This window comes from Schistocerca gregaria, chromosome 2 (genome assembly GCF_023897955.1).
Source record: "Schistocerca gregaria isolate iqSchGreg1 chromosome 2, iqSchGreg1.2, whole genome shotgun sequence".
NCBI classification, from domain to species: Eukaryota; Metazoa; Arthropoda; class Insecta; order Orthoptera; family Acrididae; genus Schistocerca; species Schistocerca gregaria.
In genome coordinates, this window is record NC_064921.1 from 328330673 (window position 1) to 328346754 (window position 16082).

A 16082-nucleotide genomic window follows, 5' to 3' on the forward strand; every position below is an offset into this window, starting at 1 on the left:
GCATTTTTCATTTTATGTAATTTATGCTTTACGGAAAAGCTCCTAGAACTTGCACCTTTTTTGCATAAAACAGGAATCTAACGAAGACTGTCTGCTTGGCGGACAAGCATTGTACAGTATAATCACCCTAAATTATCGTTATTTTGCTGAATTAAAGACACTCTGAAATCTTAAAAGTCTATTTCTCGAAAGTTTTTGAGAGTTACATTAAATTGATTTGACTGATATTTGAGTTTTGAAGTTCACGTACCCTAAATACGAGAACATGCTGAAAAGTAATGCCTCAGAATTTTGTATTCTGCTCTTAGCATCGGGTGAGGTATTACATGTCACTCGTATTACTCCATCGAGTGTCCCGCTTAGCTGACGCAAGTTGCAAGCCTCTTTCGCTAGAGGGATCCGAATTGTAGTGTATAACATAGCGGTGAGTAACGTAACTTTGTCGGTGCTTGAGAGGCTCTCAGAAAACTGAAAGTACGAATTGCAAGAGTTTTACCACATATGGAGCACCCTCCCTTCAGCATGACAATGTCGGTCCACACATGAGCTTTACGACATCTGAAACAATGCGACAGCTTGGGTTCACCGTCATCTATAATCCTCCATACAGTCCCTAGGTGGCCACATCCAATTTTCACCTGTTCCAAAACTTAAAGAACATCTTCGGGGACTTCACTTTGTTAGTAATTAAGAGATGCAAGCAGAACTGAGGCTGTGGCTCCGTCAAAAATGCCAAACATTATCTCTCCCGTTGGGAGAAATGTGTTCGTCGACAGGGTGACTGTGTTGAGAAATAAGTATGCAGACATGACGAATAAAGATGTAGAAAGTTAAAATGTAAAAAGTTTGAAGGTTATTCACATAAAGACCGGAGACATTAGTTTTCAGCATGGCTAGGTATAAAAAGTTACAAAAATACTACTGCTGTGTGGTCTCCTCGTGAGACTCTCTGTTGTGTGGCATCCTCTGAAGACTACCGCTGTGAACCGCGACTAGTGGAGATAGAACAATATTTGTTTATGCTTCTTTTAAATTTTGTACTTTTTTTGCTTTAACATATTCGCATAATTTCTGTATACGTAAAGTAAGGTGTACTATACTGGAAGTTGAAGTTCTTTGCATTGTATGTGAGTAATGTACGTAAAATACTATGTAATTTGTTTATTACGTTAAATAATTTTGTAATGACATTTTGTATTTAAAATATTTGTGTGTATAAACTGTTCATGTTGATGTAAATTTGACAATTGTAAGAAATGGTCATGCTTAGGAACAATGTAAGAAATAGGTGTTATGTAAAAGGCAGGGTGCTTATGTTTGAAATTAAAGCACGGGAAGTAAGTCACGCAGTCTGTAGGCAGCAGTGATTCAGGCAACTCCTTTGTGGAGCAGGAGAAGCTTTGCCTGCAAGTTTGCACAAATATGCCTCGGATGCAGACTGCAAACGGCTTACGGCATAGTTGCGAGTTGTTGGGCTACTGAATGTAAAATTGAACGACGTCAGGAAGAGAAGTTGAGCCCATACAGTAAGATAGTTGCAGGCCCTACTGTGTGTGTGTAGCCGTCATAACTGTTCGCCAGTCCCAAGCCTACAGTCAGCAGATAAGATTTTTTTGTACTCTACTTTTATATAGCGTGAATCATTAACTTAAAATGTGGACAATCATTCTTGAACTTCAAAGAAACTGGTTCACCCAATTATTTCATCCTAATCATACACCTATATAGGGTTCTTTCCTGGTGTTTGATTAAAGGAGTATCCTGTTTTACAGAGTTATGAAGTGCCAAGTTAATAGAAAGAGGCACCATTTAAATTGCTTTTTTATTAAATAATGAAAAAATTTTCTTAACTATAGCAAAGTGTTATAGTAAAAATATCCTTCCGTAAAATACAATTAGAATGGAGCCTAATAACTTGAATTTGTTCAATGATGACTGTATAGAGATACTTCAAAGAATAATAGCTTATGAAAGTAAACTGAGATAGTTAAAAGAATAATAGCTTTTGAAAGTAAACTCCAGTAAGAAAGAAGTTTTTTTTTTTTTTTTTGAAGTGAAATGTTCAGTATAAAAAGCGTATGCTTTAGTATCAAAGTATTTTAGTATTTAAGTTGTTCATTATGGAAAGTGCTTTTCTGAAAGTCCCCCTGACCAAATTTTTTAGCTTCGTTGAAATTATCTACTGGGCTTTTTCTCTTTTAAAAATGTAATGTATAAGGATTTAGTCCAAGATGGTTTACGTGGAGTAATATTGATTTGAAAAAGCAACTTAAGCAGTAGCAAGGAAATAGCAAAATTCATACTTACGCTTTTCCAATACTTCACTGTTTCATTGCCTGGATAGTCTGGCGACCATTATTACATATTTTAAACCATTAAATGAACTTGGAACTGAGTTGTCTTAGCTTCAATGTGGGAATCTGTGGTAGGTTCCTATGGGACCAAACTGCTGAGATCATTGGTCCCTAGGCTTACACACCACTTAATCTAACTTAAACTAACTTACGCTAAGGACAGCACACACACCCACGCCCGAGGGAGGACTCGAACCTCCGACGGGGGAACCGTTTAGCTTCAATATAGTACTATTCATACTACGTTTCTAACCGCTTGGTAAAATCTTAGGAAAAGAAGTGAATAGTCTTATTTACTTATCCATTAGACAGAACACACGATCAAATGCTGCAAAATGGGTAACTCTATTGATTAGCTTTTCGTATTAATATGACTATCCTCCCATAGTTTATTTTATTTGGAAACTAAACTAAATTGTAGTAAGAGGGTTATACGTGGCAACATAGCGACAGTTTTTTCTGTTATTTAGGTAAGACCATACTAAATTGCAGTTGTAGTGGCAGGCTTATACGTGGCTTTTCCCGTGACTGGACTATTTGTTCTGTTGTGGTATAGTATAGAGAGTCTATAAAGATTTGAAGAGGAGCTAAATAATGGTGCTATTTTTTGATCTGCATTAAGTGACGAATTCGTCAGGCCCTTAGTTAACTTAAGGCGAACGTTTTTACAGGACAAATGTGTCGCTTGCAGTTAAACAGCTCTTTAGTTGCTGGCTTCCAGAGCCCACCTAGTGAGTGGTCCTGTGCGTCGTGTTGCAGGCTGACAGCCATGTCGTCGCGCTCTAAGGAAAAGATGGCGGCCGCGTTCCGGCGGCTGTTCCGGCCCAAGCTGGCGTCGTCAGGAGCGGGCGAGGCGGCCGGAGACGCTGCGTCCGGAAGCGGATCCCCGGCCGTGGCGGGCGCCGCCGCCTCCAGCTCCTCCTCCGCAGCGGGGGCGGGCGCTGCTGGCGCCAGCGGCGGCGGCGGCAGCAACTCCAACTCTCCCGTGGCAGCCGCGAGGCGGCTCCTTACCAGGTCAGGGGGCGCTAAGCGCAGCACTTTCTCTCAACTTCCTTTTTTTTTTCATTTCTTTTTTACACCTCAGTTTCCTCTGTTTTGGTGCTGTCCTCCAACCCACATTATGAGCTGATTTTTTTCCATCTTGTGGCGCGTACCCCGGGACTCCAACCGCGTGCTGATGTAGTCGACGCCGTATAGCTGCTACTGTCACAGCTCTCGCGGCAAAGTGGAGACACGATGCAATTTAATGGCAGTCCCCGCGGATTAACGGGAGAAAAAACCTGAAAAACTTCCGAACATGCGTCCCTCGCGTAGTCGTTGTATCTCAATTACAAGTCAGCAGCGTTTTCACTTATGCGAACTCATATAATTGATGCTTTTTATTATTAATATTGTATTGTTAATTGCCCGGATTTGCAGTAGTTATTTATTCTTCTCTCGTTCGCATAGCACACACCACTGATTGCGAGTAAATATTTTAGTTAAGAGTTTTTTCTTACGCTGTTGTCTCGTTGCTATGGAATTGTTGTGCTGGTATGCAGCGAGATCCAGAGATACTCTTTGATTCAGTCTTTGTAAGATTGCGTCGTAATACGAAAATATTTCTAAGTTCACTTCTCAACTAATGACGTGAATATTTGCACTTCAATGAAATAGTCTTTCATGAGTAGTCGTTGATTTAGTCATTTATCAAACTATTTAATGATGTAGTCCACACTGAGTATTTAACTGGTAACGAACAGTTTATTGTTATTTTGTCACTAAATACTTATTACTGCCGCACCATACGCACACGTAATAGTTTAGTTAAGTCAGTCCGATTGAGTTATAGTTTCTTGGCAATTACCACAACTCAACTCTTTAGCGTAATTGTTTTATCTTCATGATGTCGTGTACTTGGGTCCTACTCAAGGCTAATTGCGTGTATTCTTACATAGAATGTTCACTTCTCTTTAAGGTCCAACTAATTTAAAGTCAAGTCCAATGTTCACTAATTCCGTTATTAGATTACAATTAACCCGTGGTGCACGGTTAAATGAGTCTATTTGTTCCTGTCTCAGTTCATAAAATCAGTTTCTTAAGCCGTGAATCCCGTCACGCAACAAACACTCCTAAACTCGAAAACAATCTTGTCACGATTCGCAGTCTTAGTAATTCAGATCAGAACTGCTTTCGCACGTCTGCACTGGATGAGTTCTAGCAAGCGACTTCTTCTTTGGAAGGGCACTGTAGGCGCACTGAATTTCTTCGTTGCGCTTACAACTCTCTTCAACATAAAAGTTATCTCTGATGACATTACTTTGGACTTAACTTTTGAGATACTAATTTCACATTTGTCACATGGATATTTGTCCATTGCTGAAATACGATGTTTCTTCTTTCTCTTTCGCTAACAAATATGCTCAGTGGTGTACACAATGTAGTTGTTGACAAAACTCTTTCGTGTTAGCTCATCGGCCAAGACGTCGTAACTGCCAAGATAACTTTCCCTACTTCATGTTCTATCTTAATTGACTTTAAGGTGGTCGTTGGGGCGTTACAATCTCTACATTTCTCTTTTCAACTTGTGGTCATTGAAACTGCTACACCAAGAAGTACAGTAAATGAAATAGGTTATTTCATTGTGCCTATACGGTAACGATCGCGGTTATCGCTGAAGCAAACGATTTTCGATTACAGTGGTTTCTTTCGTTTCCAGTTTAACCTGACTGTTAAAACCGCTCAATATAAAAGGTTTCTGAAATAACCGATTTTCGGTTTTTACATTCCTGTTATTTCTAGTAATAACCGTAGACTTCGAACAAAGAACGAAAAAACATGTTGAAGGAGAAGAGCAGGAGATCTCGATCGATACTGAGTTCATGCTATGGCAGAAACTGGTCTCATTATCTCAAGCAAGGATGGCGTGAACGAAATGACATCATCTGATGACTTCCCTGTATCATCACTACTTTCCGAACTTCACAAAAGCTCTCCTACGAACCTTACAGAACTAACACTCCTGCAAGAAAGGGCATTGCGAAGACATGGCTTAGCCACGACCTTCCAATTTTCACAGAAGCTTTCCTGTAAAGTTTGGAAGGTAGGAGACGAGGTGCTGGCAGATGTAAACCTGTAAGCAGGGATCGTGAGTCGTGGTTCGGTATCTCAGCCGGTAGAACACTTGCCGGTGAAAAGCAAAGGTCCAGAAATCAAGTCTCAATCCGGCACACAGTTTTAATCTCCTAGGAATTTTCATGATAGCGCACATTCTGCTTCAGAGTGAAAATCTCGTTCCGGAAACGTTCGTTTTCCTCGGAAACTGTACACATGAATGCAACTATTGTGATGTGCGTGCAGAACCGGGACTCGTCTGAAAAAGCGACGTGTTGTCACTCTCGGGTTGTTTGTTGTCTTTTGGCGCACTACTGTCGGCGCGTCACTCTCGACTCCCGTGTCAATAAGACCCTCAACAAAAGTTGCCGTGCTGACATTCCGTGATATTCCAGGCGTCTTCGCCCTGGCCGTGTGCGTATTTGTATCACTGCAAACAAGCCCATTTCCTGAGTCAAGCTACGTGATGTGGCTGTGAGATCCCGCACGGCTGAGAGGAAAAGTTTCTGTCCTCTCTGGCGCTAGTTGCGTGGGCCCATTGAGTCTCTGTACGGTTTTGAGTACGGCGTTGTGTACGACCCTCCCGAGCCCGTCGTTTCCTTATCTCCATGAGCTCGTGGCATCCTGACCATCGCGCAAAACTGATAGGCTACGATCCGGCTGCTGTCGAATTCCAACACATGTTGGTAGATGTTCCTCTTCCTTACAAGCTGCAAAGCTCGAACTTTTCGCAGACAACATTGAAATGCTATGGAGACCTTACAGCATAATCTTTACCTATACACTGATGTGCAAAACTTAAGGACGAAAGTCATTTACCATATGTGTCACTGCCAAGTAGCATAGCTCGATGAAACTTCGACCATACAAAGAAAGAACTGCCACATTAGTGTGTAGAAGATAGCTGGAAGACAGACACAGAGAGACGAACAGAAATGATACTTTTATTCAAAGACAGTAACTGCACTGAAGTCATCGCAATTAATGATGGCCCCCTGGACATTACGAAAGGCGGAGCATGATTGTTAACACCTTAAGGACCAAAATAGTTCTGTTCCAGCTTACCGCAGTGGCCGGGTATTGTGTGTGCTTGACTTGCATGCAGCCCGCACAACATAGCTGCCTCGCTGGTCCTCTAATCTCCTTTCGGGACCGCATGGTGTTTGTAGCTGCTGTGTTTTTGTATCTGCCCATAAACCAATTTACATCCCCACAACTTTTTATTTTACACTGTTATTGTTTGAACAGAAAACGTTTATGTGCATTAAGAAACAATAATTTTTAATATAGGCAGAAAATAACCTCTTTTTTTATAAATATAATTCTGATGTAATTATAAACAGTGTTTGAGAGTGTAATTACTATCCTATCCTATTCTATTGATCATATTACGTTCATACTTGGAATTCGTATACACCACATGCTATGGTAGTTCTTCAAAGTACAGTAGTTCTCGCACCACACTCCCTTATGAATAGGTACCTTGCAGGACAAGCAGATATAGCGGGTTCCCTTATCAACTTGTGTGTGCTACAAACTGTACAGGGCTACTCGCACCACTAGCCTGCACTTCCAAGCTTGTAAAACTACACTCCCTCCCGGCAGTGCACGCTTTCTACTAGAATGGAGAACTGATAGAGGTACTCAAGGTACCCTCCGCCACACGCTTGCAGAGTGTGGATGTAGATGTAGGTGTAGACTTGGAAGGGTATTTTCTGGTCCCTGCTCCAACAATTTCCTCTACATTGTGTTTCCTCATGTTCCCTGATAGAGGTTGGTCTTGTTGAGGTTTCCGAGACGTGGTAGTTTTTCTGGGGTCTTCGTCTTCATCTCCATCATCCCCTTCAGCATTCACTTCAGGCAGCAGTATCACGCTATCTCCAACAGGAATTACTTGTATTTCATCTCCTTTTCAGGTTTCTGTGTTCTATGCACAGTGAAGCCATTGAATAGGGCACAGTTGGTCAATCAGGGTACTACCTTCTTGCTCTTTTTGAGAATTGATTAGTACGCAAATATTGGTTTGCCTTCTAGTATTTATCGCACTGAAGGAGACAGTCAGAAATCTTCACAACAGCACTCATGCTTTTTACACTCTTCATCGTAGCTGGATGTACAGTGCTAGCTATTCGCACCACTTTCTTGCACCTCAAAGATTGTAGAACCAAACTCCCTTCCGGTAGTGCACGCTTTCATTTTTCTAGAGATTATTTACAGCAGTTGAAAAGTCAGTTCGAAGTCGCCTATTGGACCTTATTGTCCCACACACCCCACGCTTCTGCGCAAGCGGATTATCTGCAGTAGTCACACTGTTATAATAGTTGTCCTGATAGACATAAGTCAGAATTCTAAATGTTGTGCCAATACGGAAAAAAGTGGCTTTATCCAGTATGTTACATATGTAACCTATTGTGGCCTCACATACCATTAGCCCAAGTAGGCCATATTTCACCAGGTTTCCAGATTGTAGATCATAACTCCGTGGTATGATGCCCTCATCAAACGATATCTCTTGGGTGCGTTTATACACAGTCTGAAAACGATCCACAAAATGCTGGAGAATCGGTCGGACGTTATAGAGCCTTTCTGCTGCAGCATCCTGTCTTGAATTGTCGGAAAAGTGCCATGCGTTCCATATCTGTTCCCATCGATTGTAAATCGTCAGCTGTCCGACGATAGAACAAACAAAGGGTCTGTGCTCTATTAGTACCGGTAACTGTCCATTCTAACTTATCCCATCACAAGTAAGATCGCTAAAAATCATTTCACTTCAACAACTGAAATGTCGTTGCACTTCATTGTCTTGTGTGATGCTATATACTAATGTAAATTCTGATCGTGATGTAGATTAGATTGTGTTACGAAAACATCGAATAATTCGTCACCAAAAGAGCGAGGTACAATCTCTGAAGTACAACACGGATTATCGGGAACAATTTTAAGGCCTAGTTGACCTCCAAAGATTCCGAATGTGTGACTGGATTGTCATTCGCATAGCCACTGCTTGTATCCGTTCCTCGTAAACAAATGTCTACCTCGTGATCAGTACTAGCATCGCTGTCACTCACCAACACAAGTAGCTGTTTTGAGTGTTTTCGACGTTTTGTTGACGTAGAGTGCCCAAACTCGCTGCCAGTATCATTAGTATTATCTCAGTTGTCTTTCTCTGTTTCCCTTGGTGCATCCAATAAGGAATCTGCATATAAATCATGAAAAATTTCACGGTCACACAAAGTACGTTGCCAATGATGTGCTGTCTTGCGCGATGACTCCTGGAGCGTAAGACCATCATTGTATCCATGCAGATTTCATTGCTATCATGATCGGATAAATGGTCAAATAAAACGGCACTAATATCTGCACTCTTCCTACTCTAACGTTTCCGACTTAAAGTGTAAGTCTGAATCTGGGTTATTTCGATTTATTCCCCCAAACCACCTTTCACTTCTTTACGAGGTGACTTACTTGGAAATTGCAGCCACTCTTCTTTACTGGATAGCCGGCTGCTGGAAATCCTCTTGACTTCTTGTCCGTCGAATAACGGTACGTACAGGAATTTTTAGACTCTTTCTACTTATGAAATAAGTAGACATACAAACTTTGCTTTTCGTCAATTAACGATGTATTTGACTTTCATACACAATAAAACTCTCACTTCCAACATAAATATTTAACTTCCTGTTAGTCCTTCGTACTGTCTAACGTCAGGAACAAATTAAATTACAGTTAAAAGAAAGTTGGCTTTGATACCATAACTTTTCTTAACATAAATCAGAAAATAAGTCTTGCCAATAGCAATACGTTAAGAGTTTTCCAGAGTTCTTTTCCAACTGTCGTTGTTTTAACACCAATAGTAAATTATCCAGAAAGCACAGAGCTGCATATGAACTCCATGGTTCTTCCTTAGACACTCACTAAAACATCTATGGATTGACCGACAGGTACTTGTCGGTGCCGTTCGTCCACCGCGTCTGCTTTCTTCCCGCGACTGATTTTAAACCTGCACACACAAACATGTGACGCGCAGTAGATAGGATTCTACCATCCCACACTCATATCCAGAATCTCGTGTGTTCGAGACGGTAGAAGGCTGAGTGGTTCTAGAATTTTCACAGAAATTCTTTTATCACTACACTACTACATGCCTTGCCCGCAAATGGTACAAACTTTATCCAACGGAGGGTACAACAGACCGTAAACGACGCCCTTGTAGGAATAGGAAAACGGAGGTTTCTGTTCCCTGTCAGCCGCCGTTGGCCTGTATAATACGGAGATCTGAGGGGCCCGTCATCAGTGTGTCAGCAAGGTGTGTGATCACCACGGACAGCAGTGCGTGCTCTGCAACGTGCTCCCACGCTGGACACGAGGTTGGTGAGGAGATCTTGTAGTACGGCGTTCCACTCGTTCACAGGCGCTGTAGGCAAGCGCTGGGTAGTCGTTGGTTCATGTGGACGTGCTGCAATACTCTCTCCAACGCATCCCACACGTGCTTGATGGGATTTAAGTCGTGGAAAAGGGCAGGACATTCCATTAGCCGAATATCATCTCGTACCAACAGCTCCTGGAACTGCGCTGTTCGATAGGGACACACACCGTCATCCATCAAAATGAAATGAGCGGTCAGTGCATCCCTGAAAAACACATATGGGAAAGGACTATAATGTCCCACTAACGCTGACGGGCGAGAGTAGCGTGTTCAAAGATGTGGAGGTCAGTACCCCTATGCTACATTATGTCTCCCCACACCAAAATGCAGGATCACCAGAACGATCATGTTCGTAAACGTTCCTGAGTGGTTACGTGTTCCCACTTCTCGACATATGAGGGAATGTCTAGAATCGCTACTTAGGCGGGACCCGCTTTCAACCGGGAAGAGAGCGCGGCCGCACTCGTCGTTAGTTCAGTCACTACGCTCTTGGCACCATCACAAACAGTGCCGCCGATGCGCAGGTTTCAAGGAACACAACGTATTGGCAGTCGGGAAGAGAAACCATGCAGTCGCTGTGTCACTGTGAAGCGTGAGATCCGTGTCTTTCAGTGATGTTAAATGTGGTTGCAGTTGCACCCGCTATTTTAAGTGGTTCCCTTCTTGCTTGTTGCACGGCGTGGCGGCCATCTGCTGCTGTAGTTGATCGTTGTCGACCACCTTCTCCCCTTGATGCAGCAGTGCTTGTGGTTTAGAAGGCTCCCTATGCACGCGAAACAACGCTGTGAGCAGTAGCAAACTCCTTGTCTACACTTAACCCACTCCGTTCTTCTTCCTGCTCCCGAGTGACTCTTCCCCGTATGAAGTCTTCCACGTTTTGTCAGCGGGCTATGTTCTAATGAAGAACGTCGACACAGTGCACCTTGAATTGCTCTTTTCCCTTGTCTTCAACTGCCGCATTTGGCACTATAGTCACGCTGCTCTAACGCTATGTCACGTTCAACTTCCTGTGCTCCACTGGGAAACCTCCGGCAACAGGCTCCCATACTTTCATTAACTCGCGCCGAGTAGTTAAGTAAAAAAATGTTATGTTAATTTATCTAACTCTTTCCATTCTGAAGATACCTACTGTAACTTCACTAATATAGTCGCAAGAAACGTAATGGTGTATACAGGGTGTTACAAAAAGGTACGGCCAAACTTTCAGGAAACATTCCTCACACACAAATAAAGAAAAGATGTTATGTGGACATGTGTCCGGAAACACTTAATTTCCATGTTAGAGCTCATTTTAGTTTCGTCAGTATGTACTGTACTTCCTCGATTCACCGCCAGTTGGCCCAATTGAAGGAAGGTAATGTTGACTTCGGTGCTTGTGTTGACATGCGACTCATTGCTCTACAGTACTAGCATCAAGCACATCAGTAGGTAGCATCAACAAGTTAGTGTTCTTCACGAACGTGGTTTTGCAGTCAGTGCAATGTTTACAAATGCGGAGTTGGCAGGTGCTCATTTGATGTATGGATTAGCACGAGGCAATAGCCGTGGCGCTGTACGTTTGTATCGAGACAGATTTCCAGAACGAAGATTTCCCGACAGGAAGACGTTAAAAGCAATTGATCGGCGTCTTAGGGAGCACGGAACATTCCAGCCTATGACTCGCGACTGGGGAAGACCTAGAACGACGAGGACACCTGCAATGGACGAGGCAATTCTTCGTGCAGTTGACGATAACCCTAATGTCAGCGTCAGAGAAGTTGCTGCTGTACAAGGTAACGTTGACCACGTCATTGTATGGCGAGTGCTACGGGAGAACCAGTTGTTTCCGTACCATGTACAGCGTGTGCAGGCACTATCATCAGTTGATTGGCCTCCACGGGTACACTTCTGCGAATGGTTCATTCAACAATGTGTCAATCCTCATTTCAGTGCAAATGTTCTCTTTACGGATGAGGCTTCATTCCAACGTGATCACATTGTAAATTTTCACAATCAACATGTGTTGGCTGACGAGAATCCGCAAGCAATTGTGCAATCACGTCATCAACACAGATTTTCTGTGAACGTTTGGGCAGGCATTGTTGGTGATGTCTTGATTGGGCCCCATGTTCTTCCACCTACGCTCAGTGGAGCAAGTTATCACGATTACATACGGGATACACTGCCTGTGCTGCTAGAACATGTCCCTTTACAAGTACGACACAACATGTGATTCATGCACGATGGAGCTCCTGCACATTTCAGTCGAAGTGTTCGTACGCTTCTCAACAACAGATTCGGTGACCGATGGATTGATAGAGGCGGACCAATTCCATGGCCTCCACACTCTCCTGAGCTCAACCCTCTTGACTTTCATCTATCGGGGCATTTGAAAGCTCTTTCTTTTCTACGCAACCCCGATACCAAATGCAGAGACTCTTCGTGCTCGTATTGTGCATGGCTGTGATACAATACGCCATTCTCCAGGGATGTATCAGCGCATCAGGGATTCCATACGACGGAGGGTAGATGCATGTATCCTCGCTAACGGAGGACATTTTGAACATTTCCTGTAACAAAGTGTTTGAAGTCACGCTGGTACCTTCTGTTGCTGTGTGTTTCCATTCCATGATTAATGTGATTTGAAGAGAAGTAATAAAATGAGCTCTAACATGGAAAGTAAGCGTTTCCGGACACATGTCCACATAACATATTTTCTTTCTTTATGTGTGAGGAATGTTTCCTGAAAGTTTGGCCGTACCGTTTTGTAACATCCTGTATAACAAAAACTGCATGACATAAGGAAATTATAACACTCTGTCTGTTTTAGATTACTACAATACTGTTTAAGTCCACCACGGTGTTATTGCACCTGGGAGTGGAGGCGCTTTGGTCGACTCATCGCGAGTCAGCGCGTAGTCGGCATCGTTAGTAAACGCACAAATAGCCTGAAAGTATTGACAATGCGATGCGTTTCTCTTAGTCACCAATATGCTTGTTTACTGTAAGGTCACTGTGTGTTTCCGATAAAGCGCAAGTTAAATAATATTGTGGCTGAGTAGTATTAGCGTGGAAGTAAACTACAAACTATTCACAACAGGATACACACCAGCTCAACACCAAGTTCAGACTGGTTCAAGTCTACGATCAACCACCTGAATTCATTTTTAAAACCTCTCTATACAACAGTGGAGGTGTCTGTTTCAATAATTATGTTCCTGGTCTTTATCCAGTTCTTGTGAGAATCAAACTGACCTATCTTTTGAAATGTTGACGACAGACTGATATTACTTCCAGTTGAAAGCCGCTAGAGAACGCCAGAACTATTTCAGGAACAGAGAAAATACACTCAGCAGACAACATATTAGTTACCCTCTTAAAAGAGCAGACTGGTCTTGCTTGAAAACTGTAGATGATGTTGAGCTGGATCCACGCGGTCACGGACGTCGCCTGTATGGAACCAGCGCATTAAGATGGGTTGACTTGGATACGTGACAGAATAGCATAAACCATCGTATTTGGACGTGCCTATGATCACACCTGAAGTAAGTTCCCCATTTCATGGTGTATCAAAGCGGACTGTCCAACTTGTCTACAAGGAATGCTGCACCACTCACAGCCAAATGTCAATGGTTTATAGGAAGATGGTATGCGACAGGAGAAGAATGACACGCCGTGTCAATGAGAGTTGATCTGAAAGCCAACAAGAATTACTACTGTCAGTGAATATACACTCCTGGAAATGGAAAAAAGAACACATTGACACCGGTGTGTCAGACCCACCATACTTGCTCCGGACACTGAGAGAGGGCTGTACAAGCAATGATCACACGCACGGCACAGCGGACACACCAGGAACCGCGGTGTTGGCCGTCGAATGGCGTTAGCTGCGCAGCATTTGTGCACCGCCACCGTCAGTGTCAACCAGTTTGCCGTGGCATACGGAGCTCCATCGCAGTCTTTAACACTGGTAGCATGCCGCGACAGCGTGGACGTGGACCGTATGTGCAGTTGACGGAATTTGAGCGAGGGCGTATAGTAGGCATGCGGGAGGCCGGGTGGACGTACCGCCGAATTGCTCAACACGTTGGGCGTGAGGTCTCCACAGTACATCGATGTTGTCGCCAGTGGTCGGAGGAAGTTGCACGTGCCCGTCGACCTGGGACCGGACCGCAGCGACGCACGGATGCACGCCAAGACCGTAGGATCCTACGCAGTGCCGTAGGGGACCGCACCGCCACTTCCCAGCAAATTAGGGACACTGTTGCTCCTGGGGTATCGGCGAGGACCATTCGCAACCGTCTCCATGAAGCTGGGCTACGGTCCCGCACACCGTTAGGCCGTCTTCCGCTCACGCCCCAACATCGTGCAGCCCGCCTCCAGTGGTGTCGCGACAGGCGTGAATGGAGAGACGAATGGAGACGTGTCGTCTTCAGCGATGAGAGTCGCTTCTGCCTTGGTGCCAATGATGGTCGTATGCGTGTTTGGCGCCGTGCAGGTGAGCGCCACAATCAGGACTGCATACGACCGAGGCACAGAGGGCCAACACCGGGCATCATGGTGTGGGGAGCGATCTCCTACACTGGCCGTACACCTCTGGTGATCGTCGAGGGGACACTGAATAGTGCACGGTACATCCAAACCGTCATCGAACCCATCGTTCTACCATTCCTAGACCGGCAAGGGAACTTGCTGTTCCAACAGGACAATGCACGTCCGCATGTATCCCGTGCCACCCAACGTGCTCTAGAAGGTGTAAGTCAACTACCCTGGCCAGCAAGATCTCCGGATCTGTCCCCCATTGAGCATGTTTGGGACTGGATGAAGCGTCGTCTCACGCGGTCTGCACGTCCAGCACGAACGCTGGTCCAACTGAGGCGCCAGGTGGAAATGGCATGGCAAGCCGTTCCACAGGACTACATCCAGCATGTCTACGATCGTCTCCATGGGAGAATAGCAGCCTGCATTGCTGCGAAAGGTGGATATACATTGTACTAGCGCCGACATTGTGCATGCTCTGTTGCCTGTGTCTATGTGCCTGTGGTTCTGTCAGTGTGATCATGTGATGTATTTGACCCCAGGAATGTGTCAATAAAGTTTCCCCTTCTTGGGACAATGAATTCACGGTGTTCTTATTTCAATTTCCAGGAGTGTAGGTCCATCTCAACAAGGTTAAGAGCTCACATTCGAAGGAAAGAGCATATAATGGTCACTTGAAGTCAGGTATCTCGCAAAAGGCCATTTCTCACAGCGACACATGTAGCTGTACTTCTTCAAGTACCCAAACAACACAGGAGCTGGGCAGCAGCTCAATGAATACGCACATTGTGGTCGACGAGTCGTGGCTTCGCCTCTTTTCAAATGGCGCGAGGCGCCCAGTGCACCGTCGTCCTAATGAGGCGCTTAACCCACAACGTGTGGGGGCTGTATTTTAGCCACTAGGTGTTTCTGTGAGGTTTTTAGGGCGATTTTCACACCATAACTTGGACCCATTCATTTAGTTTATCTTGGATACGAACCAGTGTGTTTATTTCAACATTCTCCGTGACTACATGTTGCCCTTTATACTACATCTTCGTGACGAGTATTCTATGGTCATTTTCGCCTTCCAGTACAACAACCGTGTTCACAGGGCTGCACACATAAGTACCTGGTTTGACAAACACCCGCTCATCCTATGGCACCTCGACTGGACTGCTACATCAGCTGTTCCTTACCCATAAAAATATTCGGGATTATTTGGAACGGCGGGTGAAATGTAACAACCATCATCCCCACAATTTGGGAGCACTGCAGGATCTAATCACCAATGAGTGTCCCGGAAGCATATTAAATACCTCAACAACTTGTGGACTCACTTTCTCTGCGAACTGTGGCCAATATTAGGGCTACTGGCACTGTTACGTAGAATCTGCGTGAAGATTCCTTAGAATAATGAAATTCTTTTGTCCGGTGCAGACTCGAATCCAGGATTTAGCTCAAGGAAGGGGGGAAGGGGGGGGGGGGGGGAAGCTTAGCTCATAAAAGTTATGTCTCAAAATTTTATAGAGTAAACCGAACTGTTTTCTTAATGCATACACATTGTAAAAGCAGATGTATGTGTGTATGTATTTACGTTCCACATCTCTTCCAAAACCACCTGTTCGATTTCAACCAAACTTATTACGCATATCACTTACTGCCTGGAAAGAAGCACTATGGCTGTATGAATCACCTATCTCTCAAAGGGA

At 44.1% G+C, this 16082-nt stretch overlaps 1 protein-coding gene across 2 annotated transcripts in view; it reads left to right on the forward strand.

Moving 5' to 3' along the window:
• The window catches only part of LOC126336978 (ubiquitin-conjugating enzyme E2Q-like protein CG4502), a 630639-nt gene that overhangs the window by 518231 nt on the left and 96326 nt on the right, over positions 1-16082 (forward strand). For both annotated transcript variants that reach the window (XM_050001211.1, XM_050001212.1), the window contains one exon: positions 3114-3368. In XM_050001211.1, the coding sequence (XP_049857168.1) occupies positions 3124-3368 (245 nt within the window). In that variant the 5' untranslated portion in view covers positions 3114-3123. The remainder of the gene's footprint in view (positions 1-3113; positions 3369-16082) is intronic.